The sequence below is a fragment of the Haematobia irritans genome, chromosome 5 (genome assembly GCF_050003625.1).
Source record: "Haematobia irritans isolate KBUSLIRL chromosome 5, ASM5000362v1, whole genome shotgun sequence".
NCBI classification, from domain to species: domain Eukaryota; kingdom Metazoa; phylum Arthropoda; class Insecta; order Diptera; family Muscidae; genus Haematobia; species Haematobia irritans.
This window is the reverse complement of record NC_134401.1, coordinates 139,718,948-139,736,950: the sequence shown is the minus strand read 5'-3', so window position 1 is coordinate 139,736,950 and position 18,003 is coordinate 139,718,948. Positions and strand designations below refer to the sequence as shown.

Here is an 18,003-nt window from a genome sequence, read left to right as displayed (position 1 = left end):
ACAATTTGATCAAAAACTTAAAACAAAAAATAATTTTATAGATTTGTGGTAAAAATTTCTTCAAATTTTTGTAGATTATATTTGGCACGAAAGGCAACCAACCGTACAACCAATTTGTTATATTATTCCTAATATTTCCTATCTTTTTTGTTTGCAGATTCCAAACATCACGTTCGGGACGTTTAATGCTGCACACCGATATACGCTTATTGATTTCCAGACGAACCGATTGCGATACAGCGGCCGCTCATGCTAAGGGCGTTTTGGAGGCACCAAATGAACTTATAACTAAAACTGTGATGCCAACAAATCCCAAATATAGTGCACGCCAAGATCAGACAACAAGTAGTAAGATTTAGTAGTTGTTAAAAGCTGCATGCTTGCCAGTCGAAATGTTGCAACAGCTGCAACAAAAACTTATGAAACGCTGGCAAAGGATATGGGTTTAAATAACAACAACTATACTGACGAAAAGAAAAATACAGAAAACGAAAACATCATGATAATGCTGCCCATACGATTTGTTGGAGATTTTTTTAATTAAGAAAGAATATATCAAAAATATTACAAATAATGATCTTTACACAATAATATTTAGAAGAGAATGAAAACTTCTAGGAAGCATTTCTCAAGCCCCCCGCCCCCATACCCCATCTTCTCCCAGCCTCTTAAAATTTTTCTCATATTTCTGTGTTGCGTCTATGACTATGTAGTCTTCACCAAAATGCCTTTTTGTTTTTGGGAAAAAAAGAAAAGATTTTCAGAATTTTTTTTTAATGATCTGTGGTTTTAAAATTTTTTGAAACAAAAAAAAATATATAAAAATATATTTTGTTATGTATTATTATTTTACAAACTTTTTTTTTAACTTTGAAAAAAAAATTAAAAAAAAAACATTTTATTTTATATTTTTAAATTTAGAAATTATATGCAATTTTTTGAATTTTAATTCAAATTAAAAAAAAATATATATAGAAAACAAAACATAAATTTAGTCCATTTTATAGTCCCCACAAATTTGTTCCCTTTTTATTATTACTGCTGTGTTCCTTTCCAAAAAAAAAAAAAACATTGCCAGGCCTTTGCCTTTTTTTGATTGTGGGAAAAAATGGCAGCTTTATGTTTAAAAAAATGTAGTTACGAATTTAATTTGTTTATTAATGCACCGATAATTGTTATAGACTTTTTATTTCTCCATCTTTACGGAGAAAACCAATCATCCAAATCGTCACATTTTTTTGTTAATTTATCAAAATTTTATGAATATGTATGTACTATGTATGTATGTACGGCTTGTATTACTATGTATCCTGAGACCAATAAAGTGAGCCTAAGCAAAAAGCTCAAGAATAATGCTAAAAAAGGCTCTATATAATAACACCCCAATAAAGTCCCTAAGAAAAAAAATTAAAAGAAATCCCTAAAGATATGGTACAAAAGGAACTCCCAAAAAGGAACACGAAAAAATTCTTTGTTTGACACCTTAGAGTTTTTCAATAATAAAGAACAGCCAATAAGAGCCCGGGTTCATGATTTTTTCCCTTGCGGGAAGAATGATTGAATTAAGGATTGTATCCATATTCAAAAGTTGACTTTCCGGCTTTTCCAAAATTCAGAAAACACTTTTCGACATTTTCAATATCTTAATGAACTCTCGGTTTTTGCAAATTTTGACTTTTTGTTCATAATTTGGAAAAGTCGAATTATTAACTCTCGTGGAGGCTTTATTTCATAACGAAATAAAGTCTCAACATTTTTTGTTTGGTATTTCCATATAAACCACTTTGGGACTTCATATTTGAGGGATTTCTTTCATGGTGGTGTTATTTGATGCCGCATTAATAGGCCCTGTGAAATAAATTCGAAATGGCCCAAATCCCATTATTATTGAAAAAAAAAAAACAATTTTACCAATATTAAAATTAAATTGAGACGAAGTAAAATTAAATAAATCTCAAATTTTCAAAGTATACAACAAGGTAATAAGTATAATCAAAGAAAAATTATTATGGAATGTATTATCCTTGGAAAATTAGGGAATTTATTCAAATTAATCCAAACAAAAATGTAAAAAATAAAATTGGGATTTATTCCATTGATGATTTATTTCATAGAGGCCATATGGCAATAAGGAAGACAAATGCCAATTCCCATCCCAACCATATCCTCTCCCATACTATGTATAGCAAATGTTTTTTATGTATATTATTTATTTTATTTTTTACTCTTTATATTATAAAAGAAATTAATTTACTAAATGAATTCATTATTAAAAATGTAAAACAGAAGAAAAGAAAAAATCAATATGTATTTGTTTACTGAAAAAAATTATATGAAATTGTTTCTTTTATTTTGTGGATAAAATTTTGTCCATTAGGAGTTGTATTTCGTTTTTTTTTCGTATTTTCATATTCTTTTGTGTTTTCTCGTTTGCCGTTATGCCGGACCAAAAACAATTTTTAGACACACTTCCTATGTGTCTAAACCAAATAGAAAACTTCTCCCCATATCTTTATGAATTTTACTCAACAATCATTGTGTGTTTATTAACGGAAAAAACAAAATATATAGAAACAAGCCTATAATAATGTGTATTTGAAGTGATTTAGAGGAAAACAAAACAAACAACAAATGTGCATCTAAAAGAAAGGCTCATATCGTGTTCAAAGTGTTTTTTGTGAGTTTGTTTTAGATAGTCATATAATCATAGTTTTTAAGAGCTTGCTTATGCTTTTTCCCCATCACCAACACAAAAATTAGTAAGAGGTTTCTTCATTACAACACCTTTGCTTTTTGTTTATTACTCTTTTTTTTCGTTTGTAATAAGAAGACATTAAAGGATTTTCACCTTCTGCAAAGTATAAAATGGGAGAAAATAGAATTAGTTGTCTAGAATGTTTAAACTTCCACAATTTCTTTAGCTTCTACAGGCCAAAAACAAATGTATCTTGAAATCTTAATCATAGAAACTTTACGCCTTCAGAAAACAATAATATATATACACTACAATCATTTTTTTTTAATTTAATATAGAAGGAATATAGCAAGAAAACACATATTAAAAAACTTGTCGGTCGTTTCATCATTAACCCTGGAAAGTCATCCTTATTTTTTTGTACACTAACGCCATCCTTCGCCATTTTGACTAAGACTTATTTCAAGGCGCTATAATTTGCATCGTGCGCAAAAATTAAAACCAAAAATGAGTTTTCTTATTCAATTTGTTTGTAATTAATATAAAACAAAAATTCATAAAATGGTTGAATTAGTATAACTTAAATTCCCAATCGACTAAAATCCATTTTTATATCGAAAATGAAATTATTCGTCGTCATTTTGACGAAGGATGACTATCTAGGGTTAAAATAACGACAATGTTATTAGACGCAGCAGAAAAATCTGCTTAAATCTCGCATCGAAGGGTCAAATAAATTGCTGAGATAAAAATTTACTAATGTGCATATCCACCACTGGGTGAATGTGAATCAATTCCTCGATCTTAATGATCTACTCTCCACATTCACCGGAATTTTCGTGAAATTAATTCACTAACATAAGACAAAATGAAACTTGAGTTATGACCGGATCGATATATTACCGTAACGGTACTCAAAAAATGTAGACTTTTTTATACTATATAAATTAAAAAAATCTTATATTTAGTTAAACAAATTAATTGAAAAGTCTTGATTTTCATGAGATTTTTTTTTTGATTTGTGAAACCCAGCAGTTGCTGATAGTTAGAAAAAAAATACCAACATTTCACAGAAATTTAATTGTACCTAATTATCGGAACAAGGTTGATGATTTGTATATAAAAATATATATTGAATTAATGTCCATGTTCGCAAAGCCACTTCCAGGTAAATGTGAATCAATTTCACAATTTTGGTGTCAATCCACAATCCAAACTACAATCCACTTTCACCGTAATTTTCGTGATATCAATTCACTTGCAAAATCTTAGTGAAAATTTAATTATGTCCAAGATGGATGTAGGGAGCCACCGTGGTGCAATGGTTAGCATGCCCGCCTTGCATACACAAGGTCGTGGGTTCGATTCCTGCTTCGACCGAACACCAAAAAGTTTTTCAGCGGTGGATTATCCCACCTCAGTAATGCTGGTGACATTTCTGAGGGTTTCAAAGCTTCTCTAAGTGGTTTCACTGCAATGTGGAACGCCGTTCGGACTCGGCTATAAAAAGGAGGTCCCTTGTCATTGAGCTTAAAATGGAATCGGGCAGCACTCAGTGATAAGAGAGAAGTTCACCAATGCGGTATCACAATGGACTGAATAGTCTAAGTGAGCCTGATACATCGGGCTGCCACATAACCTAACCTAACCTAACCTAAGATGGATGTATTTCCGGTTAAAAAAAGTACTCATGTAAAACCCATTGAAATGTTTTATGTTTAATACATGAGTTCTATTAAAAATATGTTATATTTAATATAAAAAAATAATAATAAATTAAAGTAAGTCTATTGATTCCACTTATCTTGATTTCCGCCTTAGCGAATTTTTGGGTGATTTGTGCAACCCAGCTGGTTACATAAAAGTTCAAAAAAAGAACGTGGAGTTAAGGACTCCAAATTTTCATGTTCGTGGATTTTACGTGAATAGTGGATGGATGTGGAATTGAAGTGGATACGCTAACATGGATGTAAAAAAAGAAATTAACTAAAAAAGTCTTTTTTATTCCACTTTCGTGAATTCCACTCTCGCGAATTTTGGCAACAATTTTTCACGTTCGTGGATTTGTGGTGAATAGTGGAAATGGAACTATAGCAGATACCCGAACAAGGAAATTAGGGTCTATTGCAAAATAATAAAATGGTAATTTATTAATTAAGTTAAAATGTTTTTTTTTTATTGGAATTTTGAGACAGCAAAACGTCCTACTGAAAAATGAAAAAAGCAGCCAATGTTTGCTAAAATAACAAAAATCTTACAAATCCCTTAATTGCATAGGTTTATGTATTGCAAAACCCCTTTGGAGTTCGTACCAAACTGGGATAGAATCCCCATGACTATTTGTATGCTAACCAAAAATCAGCTTCAATTTTCATGAAATAGATCAAAAATTAAACTTAAACGTTATTGAAAGCAATACAAGAAGTTTTCCCACTACACTCGTAGAAAGTAGTCGATAATTACTGCTACAGTTTTGTATTTTCTGTAGACTAATTCGTAAATCAGAAAACGTGATTTTGTTTGCTTCCATGTCCTAATTTAAGAAAACATGCAAATTTTGTTTAGCATATGTTGTTTTTGTTGTGTTAGGACAGCCCATTTTTTGTTATGTTAACAAACAAGGATATGCTAAGGGTTATCGAATTTTAAAAATAACAGGCAATGTTTGATATTCCAACAAACTGCGATGGATTTCCCTGTATCAGCAGATTTTTTTTGATGTTTCATAAAATCTCGAAAGAACAATCATTTGAAAGAAAAAACTTGCATAAGAAACTACCAATTTTTTGTTCAGTTGCAAATTAATAAGAAAAAAAATAAGATTCTGCTTAAAATCAAAAATAAATATAGCGAATGATAAATGTAGGAATTTTTTGAAATAAAATTCTGTATAATAATAAAAACAAGCTTGGCAAAATAAAGAATTTTAGTTAAACTGAAAAAGATCGAACAAGAAACAAAATAAATCAAGTAAATTTGTTGAAGTTACCAATAGCTAGTTTTTTTCTATAAATCATTATAGTCGTTTGTAATTCTCCCATTTTGCTTCAATATTTTTTTTTATTTTTTTTTTTTTGCATAGGCTTAAACATCAATTATCCCGTTATTAATTTGTGTTTGTGCCCTCTTGTTCTTACAATATGTAAAATAAGCATTTCTGTGATTGCGTTATGAGCCTTTTCTATTAAGTAATAAATTTAAATAATAAAATAAACCATATTAAAAAATAATGAAAAACAAAACAACAAAACTATGTACAATACTAACAACAAAAAAACTATTAATAATTATAATTTTAGTGAAACAACAAACAAATCATTAGTATTTCATTAAATATTGAATAAATATATATATACATATACAAAACTACTACTATTTTAAAATAAAATAATAAATAAAAAAAAATCCAGTAAGAGAACCACAACACCGATATCGAAGGATAAGAGTAAGCCAGTTTTAGAATGGAAGAAACAATAAAATGAATATTACAAATAAAACAATAAATGTCATTACTGTGTTGTAATTATTAGGGGCAAAACATACAATGTTCATCAACATCATCGTTTCTGGGAGAAATGTTTGTAGTCTATGTGTACAATGTAAGTACGATTTTTCTTTTACTTTGAACCAGGTCTCTTTATTCGAAGAAAAAAGGGGAAAAGAAATAAAATTTTGACAAAATTTTCTATAGAAATAAAATTTTGACAAAATATTCATAGAAATGAAATTTTGAGAAAATTTTCTTTAAAAATAAACTTTGAGAACATTTTCTATAGAAATAAATTTTTGAGAAAGTTTTCTATAGAAATAACAATTTGACAAAACTTTTTATAGAAATAAAATTTTAACAACAGTTAGACTTTTTCTATAGAAATAAATTTTTGAGAAAATTTTCTATAGAAATAAAAATTTGACAAAACTTTTTATAGAAATAAAATTTTAACAACAGAAATAAAATTTTTGACACATTTTTCTATAGAAATAAAATTTTGACAAAATTTTCTATAGAAATAAAATTTTGACAAAATTTTCTATGCAAACAAAATTTTGACAAAATTTTCTATGCAAACACAATTTTGACAAAATTTTCTATAGAAATAAAATTTTGACAAAATTTTCTATAGAAATAAAATTTTCTATAGAAATAAAATTTTCTATAGAAATAAAATTTTCTATAGAAATAAAATTTTGAAAAATTTTCTATAGAAATAAAATTTTGAAAAATTTTCTATAGAAATAAAATTTTGAAAAATTTTCTATAGAAATAAAATTTTGAAAAATTTTCTATAGAAATAAAATTTTGACAAAATTTTCTATAGAAATAAAATTTTGAAAAATTTTCGATAGAAATAAAATTTTGACAAAATTTTCTATAGAAATAAAATTTTGAAAAATTTTCTATAGAAATAAAATTTTGACAAAATTTTCTATAGAAATAAAATTTTGACAAAATTTTCTATAGAAATAAAATTTTGACAAAATTTTCTCTAGAAATAAAATTTTGACAAAATTTTCTGTAGAAATAAAATTTTGACAAAATTTTCTATAGAAATAAAATTTTGACAAAATTTTCTATAGAAATAAAATTTTTACAAAATTTTCTGTAGAAAAAAAATTTTGACAAATTTTTCTATAGAAATAAAATTTTCCATTTGTTTTGTTTTGTTATTGTCGGTTTTGTTCTTTAAGCATTGTTGTTATTTTTTTATTTCAGCTTAAAACCATACATTGACTAAACTTCTTTTCCTCTGTTGGTTAAGCTACTCTTGTAGTTTAGTCAATGTATGGTTTTAAGCTGAAATAAAAAAATAACAACAAGAAATAAAATTTTGACAAAATTTTCTATAGAAATAAAAGTTTGACAAAATTTTCCAAAGGAATAAAATTTTCTATAAAATTAAATTTGGACAAAATTTTCTATAGAAATAAAATTTTGACAAGAATTTCTATAGAAATAAATATTTGAGAATATTTTTTATGGAATTATTTTGGCATATGCAGCTAAGAAACAAAATTTTGACAACTCTTCTATAGTAATAAAATTTTTGACAAAATTTTCTATAGAAATAAAATTTTGACAAAATTTTCTATAGAAATAAAATTTTGAGAAAATTTCCTATAGAAATAAAATTTTGCCAAAATTTTCTATAAAGGGTGATTTGTTAAGAGCTTGATAACTTTTTTTTTAAAAAAAACGCATAAAATTTGCAAAATCTCATCGGTTCTTTATTTGAAACGTTAGATTGGTCCATGACATTTACTTTTTGAAGATAATTTCATTTAAATGTTGACCGCGGCTGCGTCTTAGGTGGTCCATTCGGAAAGTCCAATTTTGGGCAACTTTTTCGAGCATTTCGGCCGGAATAGCCCGAATTTCTTCGGAAATGTTGTCTTCCAAAGCTGGAATAGTTGCTGGCTTATTTCTGTAGACTTTAGACTTGACGTAGCCCCACAAAAAATAGTCTAAAGGCGTCAAATCGCATGATCTTGGTGGCCAACTTACCGGTCCATTTCTTTAGATGAATTGTTCTCCGAAGTTTTCCCTCAAAATGGCCATAGAATCGCGAGCTGTGTGGCATGTAGCGCCATCTTGTTGAAACCACATGTCAACGAAGTTCAGTTCTTCCATTTTTGGCAACAAAAAGTTTGTTAGCATCGAACGATAGCGATCGCCATTCACCGTAACGTTGCGTCCAACAGCATCTTTGAAAAAATACGGTCCAATGATTCCACCAGCGTACAAACCACACCAAACAGTGCATTTTTCGGGATGCATGGGCAGTTCTTGAACGGCTTCTGGTTGCTCTTCACTCCAAATGCGGCAATTTTGCTTATTTACGTAGCCATTCAACCAGAAATGAGCCTCATCGCTGAACAAAATTTGTCGATAAAAAAGCGGATTTTCTGCCAACTTTTCTAGGGCCCATTCACTGAAAATTCGACGTTGTGGCTCGTTAGTAAGTCTATTCATGATGAAATGTCAAAGCATACTGAGCATCTTTCTCTTTGACACCATGTCTGAAATCCCACGTGATCTGTCAAATACTAATGCATGAAAATCCTAACCTCAAAAGAATCACCCTTTAGAAATAAAATTTTGGCAAAATTGTCTATGCAAACAAAATTTTGACAAAATTTTCTATGCAAACACAATTTTCACAAAATTTTCTATTCAAATAAAATTTTGACAAAATTTTCTGTACAAATAAAACAAAATTTTCGGTAGAAATGAAATTTTGACAAAATTTTCTATGCAAATAAAATTTTGACTAAATTTTTTATAGAAATAAATAAAATTTTGACAAAATAGAAATAAAATTTTAACAAAATTTTCTATAGAAATAAAATTTTGACGAAATATTTATAGAAATATTTTTTCAAAAATTTTCTATAGAAACAAAATTTTGACAATATTTTCTATAGAAATAAAATTTTGACGAAAAATTTATAGAACAAAAATTGTGAAAACATTTTCTGTAAAAATAAAATTTTGACAAAATTTTCTATAGAAATAAAATTTTGACAAAATTTTCTATAGAAATAAAATTTTGACAAAACTTTCTATAGAAATAAAATTATGACAAAATTTTCTATAGAAATAAAATTTTGACAAAATTTTCTGTAGAAATAAAATTTTGAAAAATTTTCTATAGAAATAAAATTTGGACAAAATTTTCTATAGAAATAATATTTTGTCAAAATTTTCTGTAAAAATAAAATTTTCTATAGAAATAACATTTTTAAAAAATTTTCTATAGAAATAAAATTTTGACAAAATTTTCTGTAGAAATAAAATTTTGAAAAATGTTCTATAGAAATAAAATGTTGACGAAATTTTCTATAGAAATAAAATTTTGACAAAATTTTCTGTAGAAATAAAAATTTGAAAAATTTTCTATAGAAATAAAATTTTTACAAACTTCCCTATAGAAATAAAAATTTGAAAAATTTTCTATAGAAATAAAATTTTGACAAAATTTTCGATAGAAATAAAATTTTGACAAAATTTTCTATAGAAATAAAATTTTGACAAAATTTTCTATAGAAATAAAATTTTGACAAAATTTTCTATAGAAATAAAATTTTGACAAAATTTTCTATAGAAATAAAATTTTGACAAAATTTTCTATAGAAATAAAATTTTGACAAAATTTTCTATAGAAATAAAATTTTGACAAAATTTTCTATAGAAATAAAATTTTGACATAATTTTCTATAGAAATAAAATTTTGACAAAATTGTCTATAAAAATAAAATTTTGACAAAATTTTCTATAGAAATAAATTTTTGACAAAATTTTCTATACAAATACAATTTTGACGAAATTTTCTATAAAAACAAAATTTTGACAATATTTTCTTTAGAAATAAAATTTTGACAAAATTTTCCATAGAAATAACATTTTGACAAAATTTTCCATAGAAATAAAATTTTGATGAAATTTTTTATAGAAATAAAATGTTGACAAAATATTTTCTATAGAAATAAAATTTTGACAAAATTTAGAGAAAATTTTCTAAAGAAATAAAATTTGACAAAATTTTCTACAGAAATAAAATTTTGACAAAATATAGAAAAAAAATGTTGAAAAAATTTCCTATAGAAATAAAATTTTGACAAAATTGTCTATAGAAATAAAATTGTGACAAAACTTTCTATTGAAATAAATAGTTGAGAAAATTTTTCATGAAATTAAGTTTTCGTGGGTAACTAACATACATATGGCGGCATCAACTGTTGCACTCAGCTTCCTACGTATATTTGCCGTCTTCATTACATTACCTTTTATAATTATGCCATTGTTCGATCGTTAGAATTATACAAAATAGGATTTTAGTTCATCCAATATTTTCCATAAATTGGAAGTTATAGAATTTATTTGTTTTTTTTTTCTTGTTGATGCAAACTAAAAGTAAATCAATTACATATATACCAAATTAAGTAATGATTAATTTAAATAAAAAGTGAGAAATATTCTTAGGGAGCTAGTATATGGGACTTTTCTTCATTTATAAAATCTAGTAACTTAGGAAATGTTTAAAACTACATGTCATAAAAAACAATTTTGCTCATGGAAAACCTGAAAAGTTTGCGAAAATTTACAATATGAAACGCTTTGACACACAAATATTTCTTTAGTTTTCGAAAAATACTATGTAGATACAAGAGTTTTTATTTTTATAAGGAGTTTACCAAACTCTATCAATCATGGTGTTATCTGGAGGTTTTTGATTCATTGTGGCCATTTGTTGATGATAGTTACGCATTTGATTTGTACGTCTTGGCTGAGCCAAATACTCAAACATACTTTGTAAATGATGTGATAACATTTTGCCCAAATCACAGGGCATAGGGTCAGTCCAAAAGAAGTCATGATTTAGAGCTGTATCGGCATCAATGCGTTTCTTGGGATCCAAAGTCAATAGTTTGTCAAGTAAATCACAGCCATATGGATCCTTTACATAAGGCCTCAGACGCTCTTTAACACGACGATTTTGATTTTTGGGCAGCTCTACCGATTGGTAAAGTTCCAATTGTTCGACACCTGGCCAGATGTCTGGTGTAAATGAGCCACATAGTTGTGATATTAATACCAGCTGCTGTTGTTCAGTATTACCCTGCATAATAGGTGAACGCGTCCACATTTCAGCCATTATACAACCGGCACCCCACATATCCACAGGAGGTCCATAGTTGCGATCGCCCAACAATAGTTCTGGTGGTCGATACCATAGTGTTACAACACGATTTGTATATCGATTTTTTAAATTATTTTTGGGTATACTAAAGGCACGGGCTAAACCGAAATCGGCCAATTTAAGAACTCCATGTTTTGTTATTAACACATTGGCTGCTTTCATGTCACGATGAAGGATCTGTGTGCAAAATATTAGGTTGAATAGACATTTAAAGAAACAGAATTGCATATAAATTCAATAAGATTTACCTATGCCATAAACAATTAAACAAATTAAACAGATGAAATGAACCGAAGTTGGATGAATGGGATATTTCTCACTTATTCAGAGATATAATCTCATAATTGTTGTTGGGCGACAACATTTTATTGGAATACCGCACTTCCATTAATCATGTCTGTTATGAGTCTCACCACGCTTTACACCACACATTCTTCACGCCTCTTAAAAAGTTAGTTGTGCTGACTACACGTGAGAAATTTTTTTGGAATTTCTGATGAAAAAATGTAAACAGCTGATTTCTTCTGCAATACATTTTATTTGCAGACAGGAACCATAAAATAAACCTATTTTGCTGGAAAATTACAGTAGAGTTTGAAAAAAAAATAACCCCTAAATATCTACACCAGTCAGAAGAATTTTTCTTTCAAATTTTAGATAGTTCTAAAGGGTGATTCTTTTGAGGTTAGGATTTTCATGCATTAGTATTTGACAGATCACGTGGGATTTCAGACATGGTGTCAAAGAGAAAGATGCTCAGTATGCTTTGACATTTCATCATGAATAGACTTACTAACGAGCAACGCTTGCAAATCATTGAATTTTATTACCAAAATCAGTGGCAGAAAATCCGCTTTTTTATCGACAAATTTTGTTCAGCGATGAGGCTCATTTCTGGTTGAATGGCTACGTAAATAAGCAAAATTGCCGCATTTGGAGTGAAGAGCAACCAGAAGCCGTTCAAGAACTGCCCATGCATCCCGAAAAATGCACTGTTTGGTGTGGTTTGTACGCTGGTGGAATCATTGGACCGTATTTTTTCAAAGATGCTGTTGGACGCAACGTTACGGTGAATGGCGATCGCTATCGTTCGATGCTAACAAACTTTTTGTTGCCAAAAATGGAAGAACTGAACTTGGTTGACATGTGGTTTCAACAAGATGGCGCTACATGCCACACAGCTCGCGATTCTATGGCCATTTTGAGGGAAAACTTCGGAGAACAATTCATCTAAAGAAATGGACCGGTAAGTTGGCCACCAAGATCATGCGATTTGACGCCTTTAGACTATTTTTTGTGGGGCTACGTCAAGTCTAAAGTCTACAGAAATAAGCCAGCAACTATTCCAGCTTTGGAAGACAACATTTCCGAAGAAATTCGGGCTATTCCGGCCGAAATGCTCGAAAAAGTTGCCCAAAATTGGACTTTCCGAATGGACCACCTAAGACGCAGCCGCGGTCAACATTTAAATGAAATTATCTTCAAAAAGTAAATGCCATGGACCAATCTAACGTTTCAAATAAAGAACCGATGAGATTTTGCAAATTTTATGCGTTTTTTTTAAAAAAAAAAGTTATCAAGCTCTTAACAAATCACCCTTTATAAAATTTTATTTCGGGGCATATTCAACTGATTTTTCTCTCTAAAATGTGCAAAATATTAAAAAAAAACACATTAAAATTTTAAAATATGTTATTTATTTGTGTTAAAAATCTTCTAACTTTGCATACCATAGCTGTACACTTGGTCCACACAGAAAAAATGTTCGTGTACATTTTTCAGGTCTATGATAGTGTAGTCTAAAGTGTAGTCCAGAACACCTCACGAAAATGGTATATGTGTGTACCAGAACAGGCACAAATATTTAATATATTTTGGCGCAGACTGCGTAAACTATGACACCCATTGAGATCAAGGATTTTTTACATTTTCTATAGAAAAAAAAATGGAGAACAATTCCTATAAAAACGGTTGAGAGAAGTTCCCATAGAAATAAAATTTTGAGAAAATTTCCTATAGAAATAAAATTTTGACAAAATTTTCTATAGAAATACAATAAAATAAAATTTTGACAAAATTTTCTATAAAAATAAAATTTTGACAAAATTTCCTATAGAAATAAAATTTTGACAAAATTTTCTATAGAAATACAATTTTGAAAAATTTTCTATAGAAAGAAAATTGTGACAAAATTTTCTATAAAAATAAAATTTTGACAAAATTTTCTATAGAAATAAAATTTTGACAAATATTTGTATAGAAATAAAATTTTGACAAAATTTTCTATAGAAATAAAATTTTGACAAATTTTCTATAGAAATACAATTTGGTAAAAATTTTCTATAGAAATACAATTTTGACAAATTTTTCTATAGAAATAAAATGTTGAGTCAATTTGCAACAGAAATAAAATTTTGAAAAAATTTCTATAGAAATAAAATTTTGAGAACATTTTTCATGGAAATAAAATTTTGTGAAATTTTTCTAACAAATAAAATTTTGAGAAAATTTCTATAGAATTAAAATTTTGAGAAATTTTTCTGCAGAAATAAAATTTTGACAAAATTTTCTATAGAAATAAAATGTTGAGAAAATTTTTCATAGATATAAAGTTATGTGAAATTTTTCTAAGAAATAAAATTTTGAGAAAATTTCTATGGAATTAAAATTTTGAGAAAATTTTCTATAGGAATAAAATTTTGACAATATTTTCTATAGAAATAAAATTTTGACAATATGTTCTATAGAAATAAAATTTTGATAAAATGTTCTATAGAAATAAAATTTTGACAAAATTTTCTACAGAAATAAAATTTTGTTGTTGTTTTTTATTTCAGCTTAAAACCATACATTGACTAAACTACAAGTGTAGCTTAACCAACAGAGGAAAATAATGTTTGTCCTATAGACTGCAAGATGGTTTGGATGGACGCACGTTTCGGAATTACCACATTCCTCATCAGCATCCTCTACTTGCAGCAAAACTATCAACCAATTATCAGAATAAATTCAGGCAGTTCGTTAAACTCAACAATGAACCACACTTGAACCTTCCGAAAAAAGGTTTTGTATGATAGCCGGCTTATGCCGAAATAAATAAAAAAAACTTTTTTCGGAAGGTTCAAGTGTGGTTCATTGTTGAGTTTAATGAACTGCCTGAATTTATTCTCATAATTGGTTATTAGTTTTGCTGCAAGTAGAGGATGCTGATGAGGAATGTGGTAATTCCAAAACGTGCGTCCATCCAACCATCTTGCAGTCTATAGGGCTTTGCCCAAATAAATTTCAATGTCAATGTATGGTTTTAAGCTGAAATAAAAAACAACAACAATGCTTAAAGAACAAAACCAACAATAACAAAACAAAACGAATGGAAATAAAATTTTGAGAAAAATTGCTATAGATATATAATTTTGAGAAAATTTGCTATAGAAATAAAATTTAGAGAAAATTTCCCTTATTGTTGAGCTCTATTCCAAAGCTAATCTAAGTTTTTTCGCCGTAACGGTGGACGCCGTTCGGACTATCCCAGCAAAAATTCTCATTACCAGGTAATCTTGTAGGTAAGCCTGTTTAAAAATGAATAACCACTTATTAATTGGCATCGCTCCGGATTACATTTACATACGCATGTCCTAGGAGGCAAGTACTTCTCCCCAGGCATACCTTTGGCCATGAAATAATTAGTGCTTTTAAAGCATATAATCACCTAATATGTAATCACTTATTCGTAGATATACCAAAGTTTGCAAAATAGCCACTTATTGTCTCAGGCAACCAAATCTCGAAAATATTGACTTCTCTAGCCGATTACAATGGATCAAAATATGGCGAGTAATGCTTTAATATGAACATTACTTGAATAGAAACGAATATTGTAGAAATAAACAAAAATGTAACAAATCATCTAAATAAGATTACAGGCAAATTAATTTCACAGTTAAAATAGAAATAAATGTTGTCGTTTAAGGGAGTTAGATTCACATAATGTTCGAAACCTACTAAAAGTGGATTTTATATATCCCTTTTATAAGGCAAATGACAGTTGAAATCTAGTGAAGTCGATTTTGAAAGTGTAATGTGAATGAGGTATAATAAAGCATTTATTTAAAACATTGTATGGTAATGTCATTAATTTAAAACACAATTATTATGATATATTCGGGAAGAATATTCCTTAACGGAAAAATCTTCAGAATTACCGTTACATAACATATTCTTTTTGAGTTTTTTAAATGCTCAATAATATGAATAATTATACTTAATGGTACCATCATTTATTCTATTTTATTAAGTCATTAACAGCCAAATACAATACATTTTGAGAATATCAATTCGAAAATTACTGAGAAGTATTTATTATTGTCATTACAAGTTTGTCATTATAACTCACCACAATGTAATGCAATGTGTAATGACAGCTTTACTCCTGGTAATGTAAATTGTAATGAGATGTGGTTACCTAGTTTTTGCTGGGATGCTATAAAAACGTTACAGTTGCGAAGTTCACAACTGTGGTACCATAATGGATTGAGTCAAAGTGACCCTGACATAACGGACTTGTACTATACCAAAACCAACCTAAAGTTGTGATACATAATTTGCTAATTACAATTCCGACAGTGACTATAATATTGACGAACTTATAAAGCCAGATACAGTAATGCTCCTTGGACTCTGTGTTCCTCAACTCGAAAACGGCCATCGACTGCCGCAAATCTCTCAATGAGATGGCTGAGCAGCACAATATTCACCTAATATGGGTGCCTGGCCACAGGAACTTACCGGGGAACTGCGAAGCAGATGAGCTAGCGAGGCTAGGAACTACCTTACACATTCCAGGGGAACTAGAATCTGTTGGTGTGCCTCTGGCTACCTGAAGCTCTTACTGCGTGAGAAGGCTGTCATGATGGCAAATGTTCGATGGGAGAATTGTAAGGGTTGTAACGACACCAAGCAAATATGGCCCCATTTAAACTTAAACCGCACACTAGATATGCTAGTGTTCTCGAGACGCCAGATTTCACTCCTGATATCTGCTATAACGGGTCGCTGCCTGATAGGCGATTTTGCAAAAACTATTGGTGCGAAAGAATGACTATTGTATGAGCTGTCATGATGCGGAGGAAAAGGAATCAATAAAACACCTCTTGTGTGAGTGTCCTGAATTTTGTGTAAGGCGTAAGCAAATTTTAGGGGCATATAGCTTCAGATTACTGGCGGACCTGGAAAACGTTAACTTAAGCAGTCTGCTAACATTTTTGGAACAATCTGGTTGGTTCAACAGAAGAAAATAATCGAGAAGGTTCAACGGTTAAAACTAGAAGTGCCCATATGTAATAGGTACTTTTAGTTAATGTGGTATCAGAATGGACTGAATAGTCTAAGTGAGCCTGAATCTTAATCTGGCTGCCACTTTAACGTAACCTAACCTAACCTAAAGTTGTGATACATAATTTGCTAATTACAATTCCGACAGTGACTATAATATGGTCGAACTTATAAAGCCAGATACTATTCGAAAACCCAGTAATGACTAATCTGCAGATTGACTGGTTAACTTTGATAATGTCAATAGGGAAGAAATATTGGATGGACGATGTATGAATATAAAATTGGTAGTAACAATGAACAATTCTTTCCAAATGGAAAAGGAAAGTTAGAAGTGAATATGGTTAAACTTTTTTTTTGGCTATATCATTGCTATTACCAACAAAAACATAGTATTATAATACCCACAAAAACCGTGCTCTTACCTTATTACTGTGTATGTAGTATAGGCCATTCAGGAGTTGTTGCATCACTTTCTTAATTTCACCCAAACTAAATTTTACATTCATGTTAGACAGCAAACCGGCCAAATCATGTTCACAAAAATCAAACACCAAATAAAATGTAGATCGGTAACCATTATTGACTGTTGCTTTTGTTCGGCAAATTTCTATGAGATTTACCACATTCTCATGTTTCAGTAATTGCAAAATTCGAATTTCTCTAAGGGCAGTGATGGGGAACTAGAAATGGAAAATTTTCAGAGTTAAATTCGCTCATACAGCATGTATTATATTGTACTTACGCCTTCTTTCTCATTATCCATAAGTACTTTCTTCATGGCCACAAATTTCTTGTTACTTTTCTTTTCTCTTGCCTTGAATACTTCACCAAAGGTTCCTTGACCGATTTTAGCAACTTTTTCATATTTAGACGATTCATCACAATATGGAAAATCATAGTCTTCTATGTATTTTTGTTTGTCCACAAAGGACATGGTCCTTGACGAGGATCCAGGAGTTGAGACACGTTGCTGTTGCATATTATGCTTAAGAAATAGCAACTTCTATTTACAGTAGAATGTACTTTCGTAAAAGTCGTACACTTTTTAGCTTCGTGCTTGTTTTTTCTTGTTTGTTTCCAGGCCTTTTTGGGAATATCTCTAGAAGAGAAATTATTTATTCCCAAAGATCTTGGTTACCATTGATTGCTTGTAGTACCGAATGTTTGTTTATATTAGTTTTAGATTTTAGTTTCGTGGTACGTATTTAACAATAAAGACTGTCATTAAGAAAATATACTCTTCTTCGATAACAACTCTAATCGATAACGATTATC

The 18,003-nt window shown here is 29.2% G+C and overlaps 2 protein-coding genes across 4 annotated transcripts in view; one reads left to right on the top strand and one right to left on the bottom strand.

The window, feature by feature from the left end:
* The window catches only part of atos (atos homolog atossa), a 101,826-nt gene extending 95,627 nt beyond the window's left edge, over positions 1 to 6,199 (top strand). For all 3 annotated transcript variants that reach the window (XM_075311096.1, XM_075311095.1, XM_075311094.1), the window contains one exon: positions 158 to 6,199. In XM_075311096.1, coding sequence (XP_075167211.1) covers positions 158 to 359 — 202 coding nt within the window. In that variant the 3' untranslated portion in view covers positions 360 to 6,199. The remainder of the gene's footprint in view (positions 1 to 157) is intronic.
* A 4,327-nt stretch (positions 6,200 to 10,526) lies between these two features.
* Cdk9 (Cyclin-dependent kinase 9) lies at positions 10,527 to 17,961 on the bottom strand. Its single transcript, XM_075311257.1, has 3 exons — positions 17,471 to 17,961; positions 17,151 to 17,408; positions 10,527 to 11,571 (listed from the first exon to the last, which is right to left on the bottom strand). Exons 1-3 carry the CDS (start codon positions 17,705 to 17,707, stop codon positions 10,885 to 10,887), a joined length of 1,182 nt encoding a protein of 393 aa, XP_075167372.1. The 5' UTR covers positions 17,708 to 17,961; the 3' UTR covers positions 10,527 to 10,884.
* Positions 17,962 to 18,003: the final 42 nt, after the last annotated feature.

Coding starts and splice junctions, on each gene's coding strand:
- Cdk9 (XM_075311257.1), bottom strand. CDS start 17,707: ATGCAACAGCAACGTGTCTCAACTCCTGGATCCTCGTCAAGGACCATG. Junction 17,409..17,470: donor TGGATAATGAGAAAGAAGGC/GTAAGTACAATA, acceptor TTCCATTTCTAG/TTCCCCATCACTGCCCTTAG. Junction 11,572..17,150: donor ACTACATACACAGTAATAAG/GTAAGAGCACGG, acceptor TTTTGCACACAG/ATCCTTCATCGTGACATGAA.